The 22,383-nt window shown below is 38.8% G+C and overlaps 1 protein-coding gene across 2 annotated transcripts in view; it reads left to right on the plus strand.

Moving 5' to 3' along the window:
- The window catches only part of VCAN (versican), a 116,886-nt gene that overhangs the window by 70,829 nt on the left and 23,674 nt on the right, over positions 1 to 22,383 (plus strand). For both annotated transcript variants that reach the window (XM_075488522.1, XM_075488523.1), the window contains exons 8-10: positions 8,505 to 14,021; positions 16,204 to 16,317; positions 18,688 to 18,801. In XM_075488522.1, coding sequence (XP_075344637.1) covers positions 8,505 to 14,021; positions 16,204 to 16,317; positions 18,688 to 18,801 — 5,745 coding nt within the window. The remainder of the gene's footprint in view (positions 1 to 8,504; positions 14,022 to 16,203; positions 16,318 to 18,687; positions 18,802 to 22,383) is intronic.

Below are 22,383 nucleotides of genomic sequence, written 5' to 3' on the forward strand. Positions count from 1 at the left end.
TAAATTTGGCAGGGGTGTTTAAGCACAGACATGCAGGCCAGAGCCCTGTGCAAAACAGATGTCCACATAAGCGACATCCACTTTCCACAGGTGTTTCTGGTCATAGCCAACAACTCTGTCAAGATGGAGCTTAGGGGAGTGGTATAGCTGTAGAAAGGCTGCAGTTTAGGAACATGCCAGCAATTGATACTCAGGTTTTCAGCAGGGCTGTATCTTGCATGGAAACAGAGATACCCAAATATGGTAAAGCAGACTGGGTAAGTGAATTTGAGTAGGCAAGACTGACCACCCACCTTGAATTACTTTCAACTCCTACCCAGCCAGCTGTGCAAAAATTTTTTTTTTCAAATATTTTCTTCCAGAAATTTACTTGAGTAGTTGAGATTTTTATGCAAGGTCAACTTATATATGATTTTTTTTGTTGTTTTTTGACTGCTGATGAGATTTTTAAAATGCAAACTTCTCTTTTGACTGTCAGAGGGAGAACAAAACATAAATTTTGATAAAATTTAGAAGGTAAAAAAACCCCTATTGAAACGGGCCCTACATCCTTAAGCATTTCTAAAGGGAGCCAAAGTTAACAAAACTTTTAGAAATATATATCCAGCTGGGGAACATTTTTAAGTGAACTAAATAAAACCTTTTGTTTATTTAGACTGAACAGTAATCAAGAACTGGATTTTACTAGACCTCATCATACGTAGTAGTCATGTTAATGTGAGGTAGAAGGATTACAATAATCAAAAATTTAATTATTTCTGGATCTTTCTTTGTTGCCTTTTACTTAGGTGTGTATAATAGTAGCCATGTTTCTTTAACACCTTAGACCAGCTCCTTGGCAGTATTCCCACCTTTTCCTGACGGGGGAGATGGAGTATGCCTGAAGCACTGTTGCACTTTGACCGTGCTTAGGTAGGTTAATGATATTACAAGATGGCACAAGTTAGAGGAATTGCCTGTACCGAAGGCTGACACTTGGAATTTTCCTTCAGCAGGAAACGTCTGTATTTCAAAATCTTATTTCTTTTGAAATGAGATGAAAAGAACAATTAAAAAAATCCCTTTTCTATGAAACAAAATGGCCCAAAAGATGTTATCAGAATGTTTTATTTCTGTAAAGTTGAAGTTTTCTATTCCAATTTAAATGTAATATTTTCAGGGGGAAAAAACCCCCTAAATACAAAGGTTTTGAAACAAACAAACAAACAAAAATTGTATGGGGGCCATCTTGTCAGATCACTTCTTTACTTCTCCTTTATGCTTTTAAAACAAAATATATTCAACGAGACTGACACATTCCTGTGGAATTGGTTGAGTTTTGTTTCGCTGGAAGAGTTTCAGCAAGCTGTAGTCATAAAACTGCTTGAATCCACCCAGACTGCAAATCTGGTCCCTGGCAGAGCTGAGGTTCAGGGAAGTCAATATATGACATAAAGCTTTTTAAGTCTTTCCTCATGCTAGATCCTCTCCCAAGCCCAGATACGAAGTTTCACTGGATTTTCAGAGGGTTTAAATAAAGCATTTCGAACCTCTTCTACTTTGAGGGCTCCTAAATATTTTCCAGGTGAAGTGGAGACACCTGTTGACTGAATTTAAGTCTGCTGACTGTGTGCTGACTGCTCGCTCTTGGTAGGTCACCTTTGTCAAACCCGTCAGGAGTGTCCCACAAATGTGCAGAGATTTTGAGATAACACATTAAAGCCATTTGTTTAGGTTATTCAGAGAGTCTTAATCAAACACAATGTGCATGTTTACTGAATTATTCTGTGGATTGTCTGTTTGGATCCACTTTTCATAGCAGCTTCAATCTGCAGCACATTCTGTGAATGTACAAAAATGAGGAAGATAATGATTCATGCATCTGCCTTTGATCCTCATTGCCGTCAGTGTGCTTTTCATAGCATATTTTTACAATCTGTTCCTGCAATGACTTTCTCAGAATAATGTTTTTGAATGAGTAAGGGTCTGATCAATAGCTGTTATGAAGCTTGAGGCATCTGTCTTGCGTTGTCATTTAACAGCCTACCTAAGCTGATGGTCTGTTCTTCCAAGATGAGCTGAACTATTGTGCTAACTGCTAGGTATTAGGTATTTTGCTTGTCCCCTGGTCCTAGTCCCAGACACCTCTGACCTTGGTCTCAGAGCATCCGATCAGTTGGAGGTGACGTTTAAGGCTGTTGCCAGGGAGTGCAAGTCTATCATCGTTTGTGTGATGGGAGTCTTCTGCAGGAGGTGATGACCATGGTGCTCTGCAGACCAACTGTAGTAAAGAAGAGGAGGCATATAAAAATAAACGTAGAATACATATCTGTGGGGAAGAAACAAGGTGACAACATAGAAAACAGAGTAGTTAACAAGTATGCACGGGGGGAAAAAAACCCAGATTTTACCAATTTTCATCTTAAATGAAATCGTTTATTGCTTTTCTCTCTGAGCCAAACATTTTTTATTTTCATTGCAAGTTACTGCATTACCTTTTTCACAGTCACCAAATGTTACATTTGCAGAAATTTGATACAAAACCACACATATACAATGTTTTAATGACATTTTAGTCATACTATGGTCTAAATTCACCCTGATATAATTCTGTTGAAGCCAAACCCAAACTTTTCTGTTGAAGCCAAACCCAAACTTTTCTGGTTATCAAGTGCACGAAGAAATTTGACTAATGCAAACTATTTTGTTATTTCATGCTAGCCTGTCTTATGGTTATGGGTTCTCGGTGGTGAACATTATGGAGTTCGTGATAGTGTCACATTATGCAATGAAACGCATGCTTTCAAAAAAAAGTCCAAAATGTTTTTGGTCTTCTTTTTAAATTCTTTTTCTCTTTTTAGCTCTATTCTAATCAAAATATAGGGCCTGATTCAAAGTCCACAGAACATTTTAGGAATCTTTCTGTGAATTTCATGGGTTTGTCAGATCTCTAGTCCTTCTACAAAAGACTGAACTCTATGACTTCTCACAAACAACTCAGCACGTTGCTCTGAAGCAATAAATGGACAAATTGCAGGAATCTGTAGGTGAAATTCTGTTATGATGTTAGGATGCCCGATTAGATTTTAACAGTCCCATTTTGAATGAGATTTCACAAAACCATGCTAAATTCATAAGTCTTCTGAATGAAATATTTTGGTTTTTGAAAGTGTGGAATGCATTAGAATCTGTTTTCTATTTAATTCTCTATTAATTCTTCTTCAGCTGCTTATCTGAAGGTTTTTGAGAGAGAAAATGCTTTTTAATGCCTGCCCCCTCAAAAATTATCTTGGAAGAACCCGTTAGTGTTCTTTGTAGAATATTAAAATCTTCTCAAGAAAAAATTTTACCACACATTTCACATTTTTTTGGATGTGCAAAAGTTAGCTTGTCCATCAGTAACATAGAGGCAACTTTTATATATAATCCAGTGAAAAATTAATGTGGGTTTAGAACCAACTGTCTTTAGAAGGGTTGTAATGAAAATTAATGCCACCTCAGTCAGTCCCTCTGTGGTTATATGTAGTAGCAGTCAAGTCCTCTTGTGACTAAAAGCACCCTGTAGCCAGAGGGATTTCCATTTCTTACTCACAGCTGACTGTTACTGAGATAGATGCCTATTCCATACAGGTATTTTAAAACATCTAGACATATTAAATGGATTAAGAAACACTCTAGGCTGCATATACAGTCACCCACCTATCTATTCCATCTCTATTTCAGTGCATACCTCATCACTTTCCTCAATAAGAGGCTTTACTGATAAATCTCCTTTACGTCTTGTTTGGATTGGCAGTCTGAACTGACAACCCTTGGTTTTACTACTTTTTAGCTACTTGTTTTTACTTTCTTTTTCTTGGAGTCATAGTAACAAAGCACCTCTTTGAACAAGTGCTCCCTTTGGCTTGTTTGCCATGATAAAGTGTGAGCTATTGATAAACATATTTAGGATCCAAACTGCTTTCCTTTAAAGTCCTCATTTCATCTCTTATTAATAGTCTCAGGTCTATATGTCTTTACCTGCAGCTGGAATGGACATGAACATAAATAGGGGCAACATAAGTCAGCTGCATCTAGCTAGTTTAAAACTATTGCAAGTGTTCGTGTGTCTGCCCTAAGGGTCTAACAAACCAGTTCAACAGATAAGACTTTTCCCTCCTATATTCATATTTTATGGTAGCACTTAGGTTTTCATCCTATTGTCTTGCTTATTATTAAAGGACAATAATATAAGTTATATGAGCTATATTGTTATGTAGATTATTGGCCATCTGTGGGGTTTAAGAGAATTTTCTATAGCTCTTAACCCTGAGCATTGGCAGCTTTATTGCTAACACTAAATAATCAAAGTTCTAGAAAGGAGAATAAATTCTAATTAAAAAAAAAAATCAATTGGATTGTTTAGTATTTTCTTAAAAGCTGGTTATTTTTTTGTTGGGGAAAAAAAAAAAAAAAACAAACCACTTAGTACTTAATGAAAGAGCCTCCTGAAAGTTTATTATTGGAATATCATACTTTTAGCTAAGGTTCTTTTATGTGGATCTTTGTGGCATGTGAGATCTTGAAAAAGCTAACAAAGTAAAATTAAGGTCTGATAGAGATCTTTGCGTATGTAAGAATTTGTATATGTCTTCTAGGTGAATTTTGAACAGATGTTGTTCATTAAATTTATTACCTACCATAAATGATTTAGCGTGAGCTAGTAATTTGAGGGACTCCCAGGTGTGCACTGCTACAAAAATAATACACTGGTCAGAACTTGTTAGTCATTGTACCCTCCTACAAATTACAGCCTATCCAGTCCCATCCAGGTTTTATATATTTTTTTTAATGTATAGTTCTGTGCAAAAGCATGCTACATGCTTTTTGCACACAATCCTAACAGCTGTGTATGAAATAATAAGGAATTATTTACTCCGGTTGGCGGCCGGTCACAAGCGGTGTTCCCCAGGGCTCGGTGTTGGGGCCAGTTCTGTTTAACATCTTTATCGATGATCTGGACGAAGGGATCGAGTGCACCCTCAGTAAGTTTGCAGACGACACCAAGTTGTGTGGGAGTGTTGATCTGCTGGAGGGTAGGCAGGCTCTGCTGAGGGACCTGGACAGGCTGGATCGATGGGCTGGGGTGAATTGTATGAGGTTTAACAAGGCCAAGTGCAAGGTCCTGCACTTGGGCCACAGCAACCCCATGCAACGCTACAGGCTTGGGGAAGAGTGGCTGGAAAGCTGCCTGGCAGAGAAGGACCTGGGGGTGTTGGTTGACAGCCGCCTGAATATGAGCCAGCAGTGTGCCCAGGCGGCCAAGAAGGCCAATGGCATCCTGGCCTGTATCAAAAATAGCATGGCCAGCAGGACTAGGGAAGTGATTGTGCCCCTGTACTCGGCAATGGTGAGGCCACACCTCGAATACTGTGTTCAGTTTTGGGCCCCCCACTACAAGAGGGATATTGAGGTACTGGAGCGCGTACAGAGAAGGGCAACGAAGCTGGTGAAGGGTCTGGAGCAGAAGTCTTATGAGGAGCGGCTGAGGGAGCTGGGACTGTTTAGCCTGGAGAAAAGGAGGCTGAGGGGAGACCTCATCGCTCTCTACAACTACCTGAAAGGAGGTTGTAGAGAGGTGGGGGTCGGTCTCTTCTCCCAGGTAACAAGTGATAGGACAAGAGGAAATGGCCTCAAGTTGCGCCAGGGGAGGTTTAGACTGGATATTAGGAAATTTTTCTTCACCGAGAGGGTTATCAAGCATTGGAACAGACTGCCCAGGGAAGTGGTTGAGTCGCCATCCCTGGAGGTATTTAAAGGACGTTTGGATGAGGTACTTAGAGACATGGTGTAGTGGTGGTTTTTGGCAGTGTTAGGTTTATAGTTGGACTCGATGATCTTAAAGGTCTTTTCCAACCTATATGATTCTGTGATTCTGTGAATTGTTATGCTACATTAGTCTATATACCAGGTTATTTATACATATTCCTTCTTAAGCTGTGCACACATTACAAGCCATCTTTCTTGCCCATGCAGATTTCTATATGTGGTTCTCTGGTTCTGTATGTTGGTGCAGTTATTTTATAGTGAATTTACTGAGAATCAGAAACTCTCAAAGCTCCCTAGCAGCTTTGACTTGCCTTTCCCCTTTCAGTTATTGAATTCCCATGTACTTTTACATTCACAGTTTTGAAAAGAAGGTGTCGATTAGACCTTCTACTTTCATGAAGATATGATTCCTCAGTATGACTAGCTTTGCTGTTTGCTCAAATTTGTGGATTCTGAAAGTGATGTTATTAGACATGCTTCTCCACGTCACATTGCAAATCTTGGACAAATAACTAAATTCTTGCTTTTCTGCTTGAACAAAAGTTGAAAGGGAGATCTGGGAACACTCAATAAACGGCTGCAGAAGCTATATTTTTCTGTGGTATCGGGCAGCCTCTGTAAATATTTCTATCCTACTGGAGGAAGGAACAGGGAGAAATTCTCTCTTTACGAGCATTGCATAAAACACCTCCCAACAAGCACATGTGAGGGAGAAAGAAGGAGTTTCAATTCTGTAGTCATCTAATAGAGCTGTCATAGCACAAAGTAAACACCAGGCTTCATTGGGGCAATATAGAATAGCCAGGCAGAAATGAGGTTAAAAACAACCTTTTTTTGTTGCACTGGCAACGCTTAGCTTAGTGCTGTACAAACTAAATATTTTAGTGGAAATACAGAATGCTGAAGGTGGTTTATTCTTTGTAAGGCAGGCATGGATCTTAATTTTTCCCAAGTTGTTTAACAATTAGATCAAAGCCTCAGATTCAGGGCACCTTATTACGTGTTCTTTGTAAAACAGACCTGAAGTTGCATTTACTTTTCAGCTGGAGGTTTAGCAAAATGAAGATCCAGTAATACTTCATGAATTTAGCTGTAAACAGTGTGAGATATCAGAACATTAATTCTCAATAAAGTTGCAATGACCTTTTCAAGACCCACATTGCAGTCAATTTGCACACAAAAACCACCCCAAGCCAAAGAATCACAAGCCTTTCACAGTGCTCTGCATCAGTTTAATGTGATTTAATACATTCTTTTCCAGAATGATCACCTGATTACTCTATCTCTGAGGGCTCAGTAGTCATAGAGGTTAAATGATGTTTGTATGTAGGGGAATTACTTCAAACTAATGAAATACTTTACCTGTCAGGTTCTCTTTTTTTTACATCTTGTAAATAGTTTTAATGAGGAAGATTTACTTAAAAATTGCACTCTGTCATATACTGAGTATGCCAGAATACCTGCAAATATTCTTTGGGGAGCAATCATTGCTGACAGCGCTGTAAGACAGGAGTCCTGTATGTTGGTTCAGATCCTCTATTGACATATGTAGACAAAGCTCCATTGGCTACAGCAGTTTATACCATCAAACAATAATTTTGCTTTGGACAAAACAGTTATAAATGTAGACTCAGAAGAAAGATACAGTCATGGAATAAGATTTCAGCACAAAGTTTCCAGCTTCAAGTCAGTCAGCCAAGCCTGAAATTTGCCTTTTTTCTGAGTCTGTTGTATCCTTTTTTTTTTTTTTTTTTAATGACGGCAGCATCTATTGTGTGGAACAAAAGGTTTGAAGTAATGTTTGTGCTGAGAGGGCACATTTAAAAAGTGTCTATGGAATTTGGGATCATAAATCTTAGAGGAATTCATGAGGGCTTCTGGCGCTAAAACCTTGTCCACTTAGAACTTCCTTCGTTCTCTTTATCTGCTTGGCCACCTAGAAAAAAATTTGAGAGGTTTGCGATCTGTGGGAGTGTGTAAATAATTTAAAGTGAGTGGTGAGCAGAAGAAAATAGCTGGACTTTATTCATGTTACTGTCTCAATGGCAACTGATTTTTGAATCTGGGGTATTTTTTCTTATTTGCTTCATAACACTTTATAATGCCAAATAGCAACAACTTTGTAAAGTGAGACCTTATTTACTGATCTAGGGTACAAGTGTAAAGAATAGAGCAATTGATGTAGTTTTTATGGTGTTCCTAGAAATTTGAGTTACTCTATACCGAGAATAAGTAGAGTTGCAGAGGCATATTCTATAGGTCCTATTTTATTTTAGACTTTGCCTTGCTTAGCTTTGTCAAAGTTCAATTTTTGGTAAAGGTAGCTAGTGTCTCAAATCCATGGAAGCAGTTGCTGCAGGTTGGGACCAGAGTCTTTTGGTCTAAAAATGATTTTCATCTTATCCATTTCTTATCTCTGCTGAACAGCATAGGATAAGTTAGCTCAGGTGTGGGTTTGGGACTAAACACGCATGGCAATTGACAGTAATACAAAATCAATGTGTTCAATATACACAAAGGCTTCAACTAGAAAGTCAAACACTGTGGTAGCATTTAACTTTGTGTCAATAGAAGAACATGCTGAATTTACTATGTTTCATTTTGAATTTTTTTGTTGTTTTTTTCCTCCTATGGATTTCTTGTACTTCATATGTCTACTATAACGCGCAACCATCACTGTCACTTAGGGATTATGAAAAGCTCTCTTTTTTTTGCAGATCATCCGGTGAATGAATTTTTGGATCTGTTCAGTCGCCACATGCTTCCTCATGCAATAGATGAACCCCACATTGATGCAGAATCAGCTCAGACTGAACCCTGTACTTCAGACTCAGTGCAGGATTCGTCTGAATATATAATATTGGATCCTTTCTTTCCAAACTTTATAGACTTTGAAGAAGAGGAAGACTGTGAAAATACTACTGATGTTACAACTCCTCCAGCTTTGCAGTTCATCAATGGAAAGCAACAAGTTACTAGTGCACCTAAGAGCACAAAAGCTGAGGAAGCGAGAAGTGACCAAATTGAAAGCGTTGCACATTCCAAAAATGTAACCTTTTCACAAATCAATGAAACAAACACATTTATAATACCTGAAACTGAAGCTTCTGGTACTATGCAACCAAGCAAAGCTGGAGAAGTAATAGGGGCATTTGAAGTTACACAACCGACAGCAGATGTTGCAATGTTAGAACCCGTTTATAGTGGTGAGTCAGAAGTTGCCACAACAGATAAATCAATAGCCATTACTTCTTCATATGAGCAGTCTCTGCAAAAAAATAAAGAGACCGTAACATGGCATGGAACTGAGGAGAGCTCTACTAAAGATACAAAAAACTTGCTTTTGATTACTAGCGAATCTTCTGGAGATGGCTCCACTGAATCTGATTTATCCAGTTCTGTCTTCTCAGAAATTGTGACAATGTCAAGAAAAGAAGATGATGAAAAAAATTATAGTATAACTTCTGCTCCTGATGCATTTACTGTGGAAAGTTCTTCTGTAACTGCTTCTCTGGATGCAGTTTTTAATACTGCTACAGTAGGCATAGGTGTGAAAGACCTTATTCCAGAAGAGTCAACCCCTGCTCCAGGGGATCACAATAAATCAACTATTAAACTTAACGCAAATTCCCCTGTTGATCTTCTGGAAACAAGTAGTCATACAGCAAAGCCTGAGATGAGTGCTTCTTCTTTTGTAGTTCTAGAAGGCTCTGGAGATGTAGCAGAGGACATCACTATAACTTCAGCCATGACAACGGAAACAGCAGTAACAGAAACACTTTCAATGCAAGATATTTCTTTGGGCTCTGGCACAGTACTGCCAACAGAAATTTCTGTAACCACTTCAGGAATCACCTCTGCTTTGCCCAGAGGAATAAACACTCTTTATTCTGCTTTTGATCAAAGTTCTGAAGTAACTGTTGCCACCAATTCTGTGTCCGAGCTTATTACGGAAAAAGTAGTTGCCAGCTCTCTTGTAACTGAAAAGAATATTGAAGATGAAAAAGAAATACAGACCACTGTTTATTCAAGTCAGGAAAATTCAGCTACTGCTGCAGAAGGAAATTCGGAGTTGAATGAAAATGAGAGCACTACTAGTGAAGACAGAACTGTAAGTCAAGAGCCCACCCCGCTCAGAAAAACCGTACTGGTAACAGGTACCATAAGTTCTGAAATCAGAAAGGTCACCACCGTTCCTCTCTTGAGAGAGAAGAATCTTTTTATAAATGAAGGATCAGCAGAAGAACCAGCAGACATATTTTCAGGGGGTCCCACAAGAACAGTGGTAAGTACTGACTCCCCATTTATTGATGCAGGTTCTGGAGACATAGACGTTATCATTGAGTCTGCTACTTTGACTTCAGTTCCATTAAAGCCTGTCACTGAAACACAAACAGAAAAGCATGAAGGAAAAGTTTACAGCATAGATGATGCTTCACTGAAGAATGCGACAACAGAATATGAAGAACATGCAAAAACAGATGAATCAGCAATATCAGTTTCAAGTACTGGGTCAGATGGCTTGACAAAGGAGGCTGGAGTAGCAAGTCAGATGTCCCAGGATGTGTTTAGTACAGGAAACCTGGGAGAACAAAACCAGGAAACACAACCAACTTACACAGCTCCTTCTGAAGTAAAATCTAGTCCTGCTTCTAGAAAAGAGGTCATATCTCATGTTGCACCAGGAGTTAAAACTGAGGATCTAGAAACAGGTGAGGTCACATCATCTCCAGAATCAGTGGTTAGTAACAGCCCTCATGACATCATGGTGACACATGGTACTGGCAGTATAAAAGCAGTAGCTGAATCTACAGAAAGCAAAAATGCAAAAGTTAGTTCTTCAACTGTGTCATTAGGCAAGATTCTCCTGATTGAGCATGGCTCTGGAGAAGAATTCAAAGGTGACAGCAGCACTACAAAACTAATGTCTAATGGACCTACTGAAGAAATACTTGGAAGTCATTTTTCATTTATTGATCCAGGATCTGGAGAAGCAGACACATTCATTGAATCATTTGCTAAAACAACAGTTTCACCCACTGGGACACCAGAAACACGAGAGAAATATGACAAAAAAGTTGTCAGCACACCATCTATGGATCATGCCTTCACTACCAAACCTGATGAGCTAGTCACAAGTACTGAACATGAAGAAACCACAATGGGAACTGTAACTGACATACGAATGGAAGAGAATACAATTGATGAACTGACAATGAGAGCTTTTACTACGAAGATTCCTTTGGTGGAAGACACACATTCTGGGGAAGACAGACCAAGGGAAATTTCACCAAAAGCTATAGAATCTTCTGAAGAAACAACAACAGACCCATTCCTTAAAAGTACACAGGCTAACTATGTACATCTGGAATTTTTAAGTGTTCCTACTGTCAGTCCGTATTCAGAAGAAAAGGAATTAGAAACTGAATCTGTTAAAAAAATACTTTTGCCATTTAATGATGACAGAGTAACTGAACCTGTAAAGATTGAAAGGAAATACATAAGCTCTCCAGTTACAGATATAGAGCAAGAGGAGGAGTTGGTACAAAATATTTTCCCTACAAAAGATACTCCCAGACCACTCCTGACACCTAAAAAGGAAGAGCTAATGAATAATGAGCTCATCGGTGATCCATTATTTTCAGGACAAGGATCAGGAGACGACCTTGCTGTTATTTCTCCTGTAGTGCCATTGGCTGTCAAAGAAATCATGAGTACTTCAAGTCCTCACACTTCTCATCCTGCAAATATGGGACCCAAACTTTCAACTGACAAAACACAAGACTTTGAAAGAGGAAGCACTGAATCAAATGCTGAAGTTAATGAAGAAGTTACAAGTGCTGTAACTGAGCTGCTGTCAGAAACAGAAGACCAGTTCCCCAGCTCAGTGATCACCAGTGCCTCAGCTTTAGCAGAAGAGAGTTCCAAGAGCTTCAGCTCTAAAGAGATTGAAGAGATGACACATTATTTCATTGCAACTGAAGAACCTCACAATAAAGAAACTAACTATAGGAGAGGAGAAAATGAAACTGATAGGACAACAGCTACTTCTAAAGCTGTTTCTCAAGAGGAAACTTCACATTTGCTGATTAAAGATGGTGTAACTCCTGTTTCTGTAGTACTGAGTGGAACTCCTAATCTTGAAACAGAAGAATCGCTTGTAACAGCGACAACAAAAATGCCAGGCAGAGTACTACCTGAAAGCTCTGGAGAAGGATCTGGCTGGACTGGTGTTTTGGATTCATCTTCTCCTGATATGTTTACTCATTTGTCAATACCCCTTGTGTCACAAGTAGAACTAAATGCTTCATCTAGTGTTCCTGGGGAAGTTTATTCTGAAGTTACGACAACAGAGGCACCGATAGATGGATCACAGACTGTGATAACAGGACTAGCATCCCTTTTTACAGAAGAAAAAGAGATCATGGCAAATCCATCTGCTGTTCAACCAAAGACAGCTACATCAGAAGAACTAACAAGTGATACTGGGATATATGAGAAAATTATTCCCGTGATTGATGATAAAAGAAGTGTTATATTGAATGTTTCTGTTTATGGTGATATTACACTAATTGAAGAACGACTTCAAATCCCATCAGAAGAAACAACTATTATAGACATGGATCACTCAAAATCAATGCCTGAAGATATAATAAGTGTGCAGACAATGCCAAATCCTGTCATACAATCAACATATGGTGGTGATGATAGCATGACAGCTGAAGGGGAGAAATACGTTTCAACACCTAAATTTTCCATAACCAAAGAGAAGACACTTGGATCTGGTGATAGTCTTTCTTTGACTACTTCCAGTCAGCCAAGTAGTGAATCAGTAACATCTGGGCACAGACCAAAATCAGATGACAAGGATCTGGGTTCAGGGAATGCCATGAAGTTTGCAACAGAGACTCTCATCACTACAGAACTCTCTGAACTGGGCATTCTCCTTCCTACAGTACCATCACTGGCAAGCCCTCATGTGCCTCATGAGTCTAAACATGTTGTAACAAGCACAACAGAAGACACCTACGAGCTGAATACTTCAGCAGACAACCAAGTAATAGCAGATCAAAGTGAAACAATCTCTGTCTCTGGCTTTTCTGGAATGGGCCAAGAAGACCTGGATGATAAGCAGCCTATGGTTCCTTCTCTTACACCAGTTTTAACTACTGAGACAGAAAAGGCTTTGACAACTGGCATGTTTGATGTAAGTATTGTCACCACACAGCGTACATCCCAACTGACAACAGTATCATCTAGCAAGAATGAAGAAAAGCATCCTACAGTATACACAAACACAAAATCAGCATCAGCAGAGTATGAAGAAACAGATTCAGTGAGCTTTTATTCTGTACCTCAAACTCCTAAATCCTCAGTAACTGTTCAGTTAGTTAATGGAGTATCTGAGTATCCTGAGGTAATCGTTCCAAGTACATCATCATCGCAGGATTCAGATCGGTCAGGTCATTCATCAGCAGGAACCTTCAAAGAGGTCAGTTCTGATATTGCGGCAACATATAAACCACCCACTACAGACCTTCTCGACAGAACAGAGTCTTCTCTGCTGGAGTTTTCTCCCAAGCCTGTTTCAGAAAGCACAACTACTGAAAGTACTCCTCACTTTAACAGACTTGCAACAGACAGAACAGAGGAGACAGAAACCTCTGTAACTGATTTGGCTGTTGAGGAAGAAGCTACTGTTTCTGGAGATTCTCCATCAATACATGTCTTGCCTACTGCTTTTCTGAATTTTGGAGAAAGAGCAAGCACAGATGTTCCGAAAGTTAGCACAATAAAAGTTGAAGCTTCCTCAGGGAGAGTGAACAACCCCCGTCAAGAAGATGACAGCAGTACTGAGAGAGAGATGCCATGGCTTTTTTCTACACCTGTTTCAGATTCACCCAATAGTGTTGAAAGCGAAGTATTTAAACCTGACCAGGAAGCAGTTACTATGCTAGCTTCACCTTCACAACCTTTGGATAGAAGCACAGAAACACAATCAGCTTTGTTTGGTCAAGAGGAGATCACAACAATTTCTTCTAACATTGCAACAAACAGCACTGCCCCCGGAAACAGTCTGTATCAAAATGAGCAGTCAACGATAAGCTCTGAGGAGCCAAATACTATTGAACTTGTAACTTCATCATTTTCCCTTCTGGAAGTCACTAATGGATCAGATTTCCTGATTGGCACCAGTGTGGGTTCAGTTGAAGGCACAGCAGTGCAAATTCCAGGTAACTTCCAAATATGATCACTGTTATATAACTTTGTTGTGATGCTTATGCTGTGATATGTGTGTCTTAACTCTGGTAAGAGGTATGAGGTATGACAATCAGAGCACCATGTGAAATAACAGAAGTTGTGAGCCTCAAGCTTTGAAGTCAGCATGATTGTAATCCCTATAAACTGGAGGAGGACAGGGGTACCAAAACTCAAGCTCAGTTACTTTTCCTGAGTACATCGTGGAGCTCTGGATCAGACCTGAGGTGAACAGCCAGTTCTAAAAGACAGGAAGGTAACATTGATTGTTGTAGAGAATTCAGCTGTAATTATTTAATTTTCCAATTTCCAACAGATAATTTTGTCTGATAGCTATTCTGTGTTGGCATGATGGTAGTACTTACACAATTGCTTTATAGGTAGGGTTGTTTTATAACATCTTGCAGTTGACTGAGAGCAGATCTAGTGAGCATTTTAGGATCAGAATTTTCTATAAAAAATAACTTCTCTTAACCTACCAGGTAACTTTCCAGACAAGAGAAAACTGAGACTTCACATTTTCAGCCTGTCTGTAGCTTTCACTGGTTGATACAGTGTCTGTCTCGTATAAATTACAGATCTTTTTGTGAGATGTCATTTGCCACAGTATTTTGTTTTACGTAATGGTTATTAGGCACCATTTCACCAAATACACAGATGATGCAGGTAGAGTCAGTATGAGTAGCATTGCTTCAATTCATATTTTATCTAGATATAGCTGAGGAAAAACTGAAGTGGCTTAATTTTATAGGGTTTTCTATTATTTTTCCTCAAATAATCCAGGTAGCTGTCAATTTGAAAATTTTACTGGGAAAATCTCCAGTCTGTCGTAACGCACAATAAACAGTAGTAGTAGTAACAGTAAATGCACAATAAACATTGTTAGGTGCTTAACATAGCCCCACATTTGGGACTTCCAGTGATGCAGTCCTAAAACAAGCCCCCTATTTCATGGATATGATCAGATTCTTTTCAAAACCTCCAAAGTGAGATCCTGACCACTTAATTACATTCCCAAACTTATGTAAATGGGATTTTCTTCTGGAGGCTTTCAACTGAACCTTCTGCTTTCCAGTGACTAGGTAGGGAACTTGGTACTTTAAAAAGACTTCTTTGAATGTCTAACTTGCACGGGTAAAATAGATATTACTTGTCTTTTATTTCATAAACCACAGTCAGATTGTTTTGGAAAAATATAACAAAAAATCTAAACTTTTCTCATGTCTCTGAATTAACTTAGGTTACAGAACTCTCTTACCCATTTCAAAGCTAGGGCTTTCTTCTTGTATCCCAGAAGGACTGTCTTCATGATTTTCCTCTAACTCTGAGAAGCTAATACTTAGAAATGGTTATCTAGTGCGTACTTGTTTGTGTGAATGATTGCTCCTAGGCATTAAATCAAATGCAAATACCTAGGTATCTAAACTCAGTTGAAATAAACATCACTAGAAGGCATAAAGCTCTGCAAGGAAAAGCTGTTTAAATGGTAACTCCCATAACAACTGAGGATTTCACAGCAGGTAAGCTTTTATTTTAATGTTTAGTTCAGTTATGAATGTATTCAGTACCTTTATTTGTATTCTTGAAATGTGTTTTTAAGAAAGACAGATGGGAAATATGTATGTGTGAAAACATCCTTTCAAAGAAATAAGACTTTGTGGGCATTGATTGATTAAATATAACAAAGTGAAACAACAGCAGCCAGCCAGTATGTTCTGTGTACCCAATCATTCTACATAAACTAACCCTGTTCAAAAAAAAGCAGCATTTTCCATTCATTTTGCATATGTTTAACTGTTTTCAGCTATAATTAATTGTCATGTCATGCAAACTAAATCCTCAATAGAATATCATGACTGCCAAATATAATACAAATTGCTATGAAAAAATGTAATTCTGAAAATTATTTATACTGGTTCATAGTAAATGCCATGTTGTTGTTAAAGTTGAAAATAGTGATGCCTGAAAATAAGCTTTACTATTTTACAAAACTATTTTATTCTTACTAGTCTATTATGTTAATAGAGTTTCTGTAACTACAGTAAAGCCTGCAACATCAATGCAGAAATGAAGAAAGATTTATTCTTCCAAAAAATCAAAAAGACACCAGTTCCTTGAAACTACAGAGTCAATTTTCTTTTTCTACTTGTTTAACAGGCCAAGATCCATGCAAAAGCAATCCCTGCCTTAATGGTGGTACCTGCTATCCACGTGGTTCATTTTACATCTGCACATGTTTGCCAGGTTTCAATGGTGAGCAGTGTGAATTAGGTAAGCTGATGCCGTCTAGATACTGATTAAGTCAAGTATAAATTTTTCATACATGAGATCTGCAGAAGTGGTGTGTTTTGAAATTAAAGGATACATAGACATTTGAAAAATTCTACAGTGAGGCTTTACTTAAGAAGAGAACAATAAAATGAAGGAGGTCCACTTACCCCTTTTCTCTCTCCCCATAAAGCACACAGATGTGTATGCACACGAACATAAGACAATTGTAAATGAACTACATGACCTAGAATTCATAACAGTAAATTCATAAATACATCAAATAAAACCAAATAAACATTAATATTTGTGATAGTTCTTAAGAGCTTTGTGTAATTATTTGAAAGGGTGGTAAAATAAACTAATCCCAAATGTAAGAAGCTGGGAAGCTGAGCACTGAATGCCAGCTTGATATTTTTTTCAAGGAAAATGTAAATATGATCATAATTGTATATAACTTTGGTATAAATTAGTATTTTGGTAACTTTTCTAGCTGAGGACCTCTTCAAGCTGCCTGTAACATCTGTGTTTACCTGCTATGACTGTAGGTTTCAAGAGACTTACCAGTACAGTTCAGAATAACCAGCTTTTCCTTCCAAACAGCAAGCCAAAGTATGATAAAAGTGGTAGTTTTGCTGTTTAGTGTAGAGCTGGTTTAGGCTTTTGAAAAGTTGTAAGTTTCATTCCGTGATGAATACCATGGATTTGCCTGTTACACAGTTGCCTTCCAAATTTAAAAGAAAAAAACTCATTCAATGTTGCTAAAATGAATTCAACTCATCCTATATAGCTTGGAAGAAAAAAAAACCCCTCCCCAAAGGTTGATATCAGTGCAGCATAATTGTCAGGATTACTATGGTTTTATTTGTGTTCTGCAAGACAGTATGTGATTAAAAAAATAATTAGCCAGTGTTTTTCTCTGCTTTCCTAGCTCATGTTGATGAGTTTGCTAGTTCCCTAGTGGGTTGTTGCTGGTAGATATCAAGTTTTAGATGGTACATCTTAAGTCGTCTTCTTTGTCAAGGAATATAGCATCCCCTGGTTGCAAAACAGAGGTTGGAGGAGATAATTTTCTCTTTTTTTCAGATTATAAAAGAATAATCTGGCCACTTCTTGTCCCCTAGAACTCTTAGTGGCTTATTAACAAATTGGAGTAGGACACACCATGGCCAGTCGCCACATAGATATATGTTCTGTGGTGCTTAAGAAAGTAAACCTCAGCATTTTTAGTCCTGGATTGAGGCATATTCTGTATATAGGGCATAAAATGTTGACTTGAGAGCTTTCCAAATGACTGGAACAAATGAGACCAGCATAAAATTTGAACAGAAGTTGTTCTTTTAAATAAAAATATTTTTAGAAAAGCCTTTCACATGATGCAGCAATTATTCCTAGGATTGCACAACTGTTTGTTGGTTTGTTGATATGTTTAACTTCTCTCTTATATTTTAATAGTCAGTCACTACCAGCAGTTCACTTTGGACTAAGATGTTTGCAAAATCTGCATTGAAGTTTAAGCTTTGATTGTTTCAGAGGAACAGAATTAGAAAACACCATATGATCTTTACAAAGAGACGTACTAGTTTATAATCTGTGCAAATACATGCACAGAGTAATTATATTAAATGAACTAGTGCTCCAATTTAAAAGGTGAAGACAAAGTATTTTAGCAGCCAAAGGAGTGGGGGAGAGAAATGTTATTTGTTTACTCTAGAGCCATAGGCTCAGCAGTAAACCTGTGCACGACTATGAATGTTACTATCTGACTGGTCATTTAGTGAGATTGCCTTTATGATGCTTTGTCCTTATCTTGATAAGATTAGACAAGGAAGAAATGAGAAATGCAAACCAATTAAGATGCCAGGGCATGCTGCTTTGCAGACTGACCTTAGCAGTCTGTTTGATAGTATATGATAAGATTTCCAATATTTAAGATTCATGAAGATATTTGAGGTCTCCAGTACTTGATGAGAATTTTTTGTGCCATGGTCACACACGCAAGTCAAATTTTCTGCCAGTACAGGAAAATACTACACAGTGCACACTATGACTTCCTTCTCAGCTACACAATGAGGAATTGAAGGCCTAGATTTTAGAAATTAACTCAGGAGTCAGAGTGCAAGATATGAAATTGCGGTTCAGTAATGTCACATTTCCTGAGGAAACTGCTTCTTGGCTTGTGGATGAAAAGAAAGGAAGACTGTGCATAGTGAAATCAGTTATCATGCAAATAAACCGGTCACTTGGATCTTTTGCAATACTTCATTATTCTGGATTGAACTGGTCCTAGTAAGAAGTATGACTAAGGCTGAAGAACATTTCCCTTCTAGGAGGTGGGTGGATTATAAAAACACTTTTATCTTTATGTTGTAGATATCGATGAATGCCAGTCTAACCCATGCCGGAATGGAGCCACGTGTATAGATGGCCTCAATACCTTTACTTGCTTGTGTCTGCCAAGCTATATAGGTGCTCTCTGTGAACAAGGTAAGTGTATTCTTTAATCTATGGTGATCAAGGTCATCTGTTTCCATTTCAACACCATTCTGGAGTAACTAGGCAGAGCCTCCTAAAGATGAGAGGATGGAAGAAACTGTTAAAACCTGTGGGAAGTCATCAGTGATGAGAAGAGATTATAATTTTTGAGTATGTCAGACTCCCATGATTTGTGGCTCAGGACTTTTTGTTTAAGGTTACATCTGCATCACCTTTTGCAGATGGATGAGAGCAAACTCTATCCACATGCTAACCTGACTGGAAGTCACATTACTGCTGTACTGAATATAAATTGATATATTGGTCAGTTTCTGTGTCAAAATAACAACAGCCATACAGTTCTCAGGTGGCTCCAAGGCAAGCACAGCCTGCTCATATTGGAAGGAACTACTGGGAAGACACATACGAGGTTCTCTCATTACTGTAGTGATGCTTATGGGATAATGAGTGGGAGCAGAGTTACTCTCTGACCAAGCTTCTGTCTTAAAAAATTATATACAGTGTGAAAGACATATCCCATCACTTCCAACAAGCATCACTGGAAAGTAGGAATAGTCTACTGAATATACCAGATTATGTACCCATCCACTGGGGACCATAGCCTTGACAACTTCATTCCAGAATTTTCAAACTGATTTGTTCTTTGATTATTTTAGAAAAAGTAGGTGCAGGATCACAATTACAAGGAAGGGGTAAAAGGGTTTCTAAACTGGACAGCTGAAATCAGATTAAACATCCAAGTCTCTGTAATTGTTAGAACACTGCCTACAAGAAATCCCACTGTATTTACAAGAAATATTTACAATGCAAGATGCTTACTCAATATGTGCATGTAGGAGGAGAAACAGGGTGCAAAATCTGTTCTGTCAGTAAAATTAATGAAGGCATTTCCATGGGAAAAAGAAATGGTGTTTTAAAGTGTGCTTTCTAAAGCTTACGAAAATACTTTCTTCTTTTTCTTCAAGCTGAATGGTTTTGGTCACAGGTGAATGAACTAGACCTTTGGATTTGTTTAATTAATATTGTGTATTTTTATGTTTGTTTCTCATCTGCAGTGAAAGGCAGTTTGCAAACTCTTTCAGCTCAACCTATAGAGATTTGTTTGTTAGAGCTGAAAACTCTCAAAGCTGACCAGCTCCAGCACTTTTAACTGTTTAACTTTTTCAGTAGTCTGGCTAACCTTGTAATTTTAAATTACTTCCTGAATCTGTTCTCCAAAATTATAAGTTGACAGTGTTTTCACAACAAAAGAAATAAATGTTCTCACTCCCTTCCTCCTCACCTTCATTCCAGCAAATCCATAGTAGCGAGTGGCTCTGAGTACCGTGGTAGCTTTAAGCTGCTTTTTATGACCAACCTGAGAGCGCATTTTAGGTGGTTAATGGGAACATTTCCTAGTTTGTCAATCAGAACCAGAGCCCTGCTCACTCAGCTTTGGAATTTAAATTTCCTCCACTTAAAGTCCTGCAGTGGTTTGGGACTTGGGAAAAGCATTTAGTGCCAAATTTCCACTCCACCAGACAAAATAAAACTGTGTTGGCGATTCAGACACGGTTGTCTGGCAAGCAGGCTTTATTTCAAGGCACCAGTCCTGACCTCACTAGATTTAAAGACCAGCCAGAACGACAGAATGCGTACCTCGGTGCCACAGGAAAGGTGGAGTTGAGCACACCGAGATTATATTTCATTACTCTTTTTTTTTTCTCCAGTATATACTATTCATTTTAGAAAGCTTTGAAAAAAGTCAGGCTGAAGGGCTTTCTTAGGCACGGTGCTGAGTATTCAAAATGCCATGGAAGGGAATGGAAGCAGTGAGCGTGCACTGCCTCTGGAAATGAAGTTCAAAGTAGGAGACAACTTCACTGCATCCTGGTCCCACAACACTGGTGTAGAAAACACGTAGAGCTCAGAATTTCACTTAAATGCCCCCGTGAGACTTTTCTAGACTAAGGGATCTTTGGCTGATGTATTACGCCTGTGTCAGCATTAGCAGGGGATGTGACCAGAGGACAGTGCAGCTGCACATCAGGGAGCTCCAGCAGATGGTAGAATTTAGAGGAGCCTTCAGGGTGATCTAACCTAGGGTGAGGGAAATCAATCCTGAGATTCAGTGAGCTGTAATTGGCTCCCTGACAGCCGTTTTTCTTGCCAGGTGGAAACAGTTCAGCAGACAATCTGAGCCCAGGAACTTCTTCCTGAAGAGAGCTAAAGTTGTCTGATGTTAGAAATAGAGCAGCTGAGGGTGTTTCCTTTTTAAACTAGATTGGTAGCTCAGTAAGTCAGCATCACTTCTGGTTCAGACTAGATTAAAAGTGAGTGTAATACCTCTATTAGATAATACTCTCTTTTGCCCAACACATGTATCTTTTCAAAGTACAGATGCATATTCTGCATGCCACTTAGTGACATTTGAACATCACTTCTTAAAATGCAGAAATATCCCAAAAACACTTTTTCAAAGAGTGATTGCAGGCTACAGTAGATCTTGATGCAGTCTCATCCTGGGGGAGCCATCAGTCTTTCCATTGTCACCCCTCTGTGAAAAGCCCTTATTAGAGCTCTCGGTGTCCAGCTAAATGAGCCCAGAGCTCAGATCCTCCCAGTTGTGCTGCCTGAAGCATTGCTTTGCAAGCTCCATGTTTGGGGAAAGAGGAGAGGAGGGTTGTTTGATACCCTGTCTCACACCAGGCTGGTGGAAGCAACGGTAGAGAGTAGTCCCCAGGGACCAGTGTGGTACATGAAAGTCCGCAGCTGTTGTTGCATTATCTGGCCATCTGTATTTCTGGTAAGGAGTACCTCACTTCATGAATAGTGACATGGGAAAACATGAGAAAATGGTAGAGACTTGCAATTTGAACCTCAGTTTCAAGAAGAAGTGTTCTTTATGAGAACTGGATGAGCATTTGTGTAGATTTTCCTCTTCCTTCCTTGGCTGGCTAGAGTTTCCTTTTCTTTTTCTCCTTTTGCTATTATAACTGGTGCCTACCTGCTTTCGAGGAACGGTGTTTGTGTTTTAAACTTAAGGTTTGGCTTTCTCTGCTGCAGGATCTCTGCAGGCGCACCTAGGCTAGCCTGTTTACCAAATGCAGCTGCATGCACAGACCCGTGTGCCAAAATGGCACATACGTGTTTGTTACGGGACATGCCTCCTTGGGATAATACAACCAGCTGTTCTCTTCCAGGTTCTGAAAACAAAACAGATGGTTTTTTTAATCATCATATCAGGAACAATGTTTTTTTATAACCCAAGTTCATTGTTCAAATGTCTGTGATTACTCTGGTCTCATTTGATTCACTTTGTTCCCAGGACTTGGTAGCTTGGGATGGAAGTATTTGAGAAGGACTCAGTGCAAAGATACTTTCTGAAAACAGATGGTCTCTAACTGATGTCTTTCAGCTGAGAAGGGATTATTTTGAATATTTACCAGAGAAATGGTTTCTCCTCGAGATGTGTGGGCTAATGGGCCTCAGGCATTTGTTCATTAGCTGAAGGCAGACAGTCACAGATGAAATTCACAGCTGAGTAAGACTCTCATTATGTTCTAGTACCTGTGTTTCAGTCTTTATTTTCTT

Source organism: Mycteria americana, chromosome Z (genome assembly GCF_035582795.1).
Source record: "Mycteria americana isolate JAX WOST 10 ecotype Jacksonville Zoo and Gardens chromosome Z, USCA_MyAme_1.0, whole genome shotgun sequence".
In the NCBI taxonomy this organism is placed as follows: Eukaryota; Metazoa; Chordata; class Aves; order Ciconiiformes; family Ciconiidae; genus Mycteria; species Mycteria americana.